The sequence below is a fragment of the Aphanomyces astaci genome (genome assembly GCF_000520075.1).
Source record: "Aphanomyces astaci strain APO3 unplaced genomic scaffold supercont1.5, whole genome shotgun sequence".
Lineage (NCBI taxonomy): Eukaryota > Oomycota > Saprolegniomycetes > Saprolegniales > Verrucalvaceae > Aphanomyces > Aphanomyces astaci.
This window is the reverse complement of record NW_009798268.1, coordinates 340,596-343,724: the sequence shown is the minus strand read 5'-3', so window position 1 is coordinate 343,724 and position 3,129 is coordinate 340,596. Positions and strand designations below refer to the sequence as shown.

General features: G+C 44.2%; 3 protein-coding genes across 3 annotated transcripts; 2 read left to right on the top strand and 1 right to left on the bottom strand.

Moving 5' to 3' along the window:
- Positions 1-653: 653 nt before the first annotated feature.
- H257_02897 (hypothetical protein) lies at positions 654-1,160 on the top strand (the record flags this gene model as incomplete). Its single annotated transcript, XM_009826720.1, has 1 exon — positions 654-1,160. The coding sequence occupies one exon, from the start codon at positions 654-656 to the stop codon at positions 1,158-1,160; it is 507 nt and encodes a 168-aa protein (XP_009825022.1).
- Positions 1,161-1,892: 732 nt separating this feature from the next.
- H257_02896 (hypothetical protein) lies at positions 1,893-2,567 on the top strand (the record flags this gene model as incomplete). The annotated part of the gene is made up of 2 exons (XM_009826719.1): positions 1,893-2,369; positions 2,406-2,567. The coding sequence occupies 2 exons, from the start codon at positions 1,893-1,895 to the stop codon at positions 2,565-2,567; spliced, it is 639 nt and encodes a 212-aa protein (XP_009825021.1).
- A 252-nt stretch (positions 2,568-2,819) lies between these two features.
- On the bottom strand, positions 2,820-3,113 carry H257_02895 (hypothetical protein; the record flags this gene model as incomplete). Its single annotated transcript, XM_009826718.1, has 1 exon — positions 2,820-3,113. The coding sequence occupies one exon, from the start codon at positions 3,111-3,113 to the stop codon at positions 2,820-2,822; it is 294 nt and encodes a 97-aa protein (XP_009825020.1).
- Between the last annotated feature and the right edge of the window lie 16 nt (positions 3,114-3,129).

The following is a 3,129-nucleotide window of genomic DNA, read 5'->3' as shown; positions in this document are numbered from 1 at the left end:
ACATGAATAACTGCAACGTCTGGTTTTTTAAAAATACATATTCATGATGTATACTTTTATACTTAGAAATGCATATGTGTTCTTTAGACCTATTTACAGTTTGTGTAAAAACTATTAGCTCATATTTTCTGAGTACATCTATATATTTGTTGTAGTACACTGTGGAATGTTTGTTCTGTCTGCATATTTGGCGATATTTCTAAGTATTAATTAGTACATGTTTTCTATGTGCATGCATGTTTTGTGATTTTAGTTTGTACTATTAATGGTACAAGATAATTACTAGTATTCAATAGTAGTTCATTTGCTTGTGTGTATATACTATCTGTGTTATAAACACTAACAAACATATATTTGCTACAAGTATTAACACATATATATATATTGATGTATATATTAGTCAATATTTATAGTACGGAGATAAATACATATATATATTATATCTAATAGTATACGTAAATATATACATGTGAATTATTTAATAGTATATGTATATACACATATATGTGTATATTACATCTAATAGTATATGTATATATATATGAATTATATAACAGTATATGTATATATATATATTATAAATATGTGAATTATTTAAAAGTATTTGTTAGATTGGTGGTGACGGCCGTGTCGTTGAAATTGACGAAACCTCGATGAAGAAAAAATCGAAGTACAACCGCGGCACCCGCCACGAAGATTACTGGCTCTTTGGGGGCGTAGACCGAACCACGAAGCAGTGGTTTGGTGTCGTGACGTTTGGCGATCGGACCAAGCCGACCCTGTTGGCGCTGATAAAAAAACACATTCGTCCGGGGACCCACATCATCTCCGACAAGTTTGGATCGCACGTTTCAACCAACGAGCAGCACACATTGGCCAACAACGACTTGCTCGCCGGAATGCGTTACACCCACTCGTGGGTTAACCATTCCGAAAACTTCGTGAACCCAAGAAATGGCGCCCACACCCAGCAAATTGAAGGCGTTTGGGAAGTGCGTATTAAGCAGTACATTAAGGCTATGCGTGGTGTGCGCAAAGAGCGCATTCCAGCGTTCTTGGACGAATACCTCTGGCGCAGTTGGTATTTTGCCTCTGGAGCCAAAGGAAAGAAGTACTTCAAAGGACTTATCCTAGGAATTCGCCATAAATATGGTCAATAAATTTGAAGTATTTTTGTCAATGTTGCCCAAAATATAGATATATTTAAAACACACCCAGCACATTTAAAATGTTGACAGGGCATCATCTACACTAGTGCCTTCGTTTGCGCCAGCTTTGGCCCTACTTCCGCTGGTGGACGGTGGCGCAGATTGTCTTGCTCCGCACAGTCGTTGGGGTGCAGTGGAACAGCTTGCCGATGTCTTCGGCAACGCCCTTGGTAGCTTGCCGCTCGAAGTCCGGGTCAAGAGGTGCTGGACCAGGTAGTTGGACAGAGGTAGTAGTACCTCGTGCTTCGACCGATCTTCTTCGAAGTTCGGTCCTCGTCTTCGTACGCAGCCCTTGATATCCGGATTCCCCAGGAGGGACGGATAAATCCTTGCGCCGGGGAAGCCGGGGATCGAACCCACGACCTTTGAGTTAAGAAACCGATGCTCTACCATTGTAACGACACAGAGATTCTCGCGAGTTGAGCACCACCATAAATTGAGTTATTTTCAGTTTTACCCAGACATGTAGTAAAGGGGAAGCCCTTTACTATGCACAAGCCACGGTTTGTTAGTCCCTTAAGTGATGACAATTGGGCCAGGGTTCGAGTCCAACTTTTTCCAAACCACGACAATTATTTGCATAAAAAATACTGGAACACATATAAATAATTGTACTGATAAAAAACGCAAAAAAGTGATCGCCTCTAGTATTTATTACAAACTCAATTCATTCTTGGGACAACAATGACCACCGAACTCGATGCTGCCATCGCGTTCGTAGCCAAGGCTCGACCAAGGGCGCTCACAGTGGGCGAAAAGCTCGACATCATCCGCCTACAGGCACACTTCTGTAAACCGGAAATAAAAGACGTCTCAAACCACGTTGCTACCATTTTGGGTCGCAGCAACAAAACAATACAGACTGTGTGGTCCCAGTACTGCAACGACGGCACATTTAATGTTGCAAAAACGCGGTCAAATAAATCCACTCACGCTACCAGAGTCCCCGGAACCCAGGCTGTCATGACGCTCGTGCTGGACCTTCTTCGTACCAAGCGGTTGACGAACTCGCGCGTTGTTGTTCGTGACGTCATGGAACTGCTTTGCGAGCATGGCCACTTGGATGTCGAGAAGGAAAACCCCACTGACCAACGTCCTTCGCTACGAGCTACACAAACGTTCTTTAAACGCCGTGGATTCATGCGCCGGAAGAAGAAAGGAGTATCTGTTGGTCTAACTAATGAAGTGGTTGTAAAGCTGGATATCTACATGAAGCTTGTTGTCCATGCGTTGCAAGAAGACACGCCACGTACGATAATTTATCTGGACGAGTCGTTTATCCATCACAAGTACAAGCTACAACACTGTTTTCGCTCCCGTCGTTATCCGGACGGGAACCTCTTGCGGAGGCCGAATTAACAGTAAATTGAAAACTGAGGTCTCTTACTACGAATTGATTTTTCTGGTCTATTTTAAGTCTAATCATTTCGTCCAATGAAAATGCGCCAACAATGCACATCTTTCAACCGCACGACAATGGCTACAACCGCACGACGAATGGCGGCCTGCTGCACATAATGGAGACTAATGGCCTTACCGATCATGAGACCATGAGCCGACCTCTAAAAAGGCTCATAGATCTTTCTTCAGCGCCATGCAGAACACTTCCCCCTAAAGGGAGTGTCCGAGGGTTTTCTCGAGGTCCGCGGCCATTTTCTTCACTTCTTCTTGGTCTTCATGTTGGTGAACCCAGCGGCGGAAAACGATGGGGATGTCTTCATTGAGGGAGCGAACGGGCTCCCATGAGGCTTCGTCTTCATCGAGGCCAAGCCAGTAGACGAGGGCTTGGTATTCGCCGTTGTCTTCGCGGACGTTGCCGAGCTTGGCCACATGGAACCCTTCATTGCCAAAGGCAATATGGTCGGCTAGGTCTTCGGTCACATCGCGGCCGCCTTCGCAATACATCTTGAGTCGGCAGGCA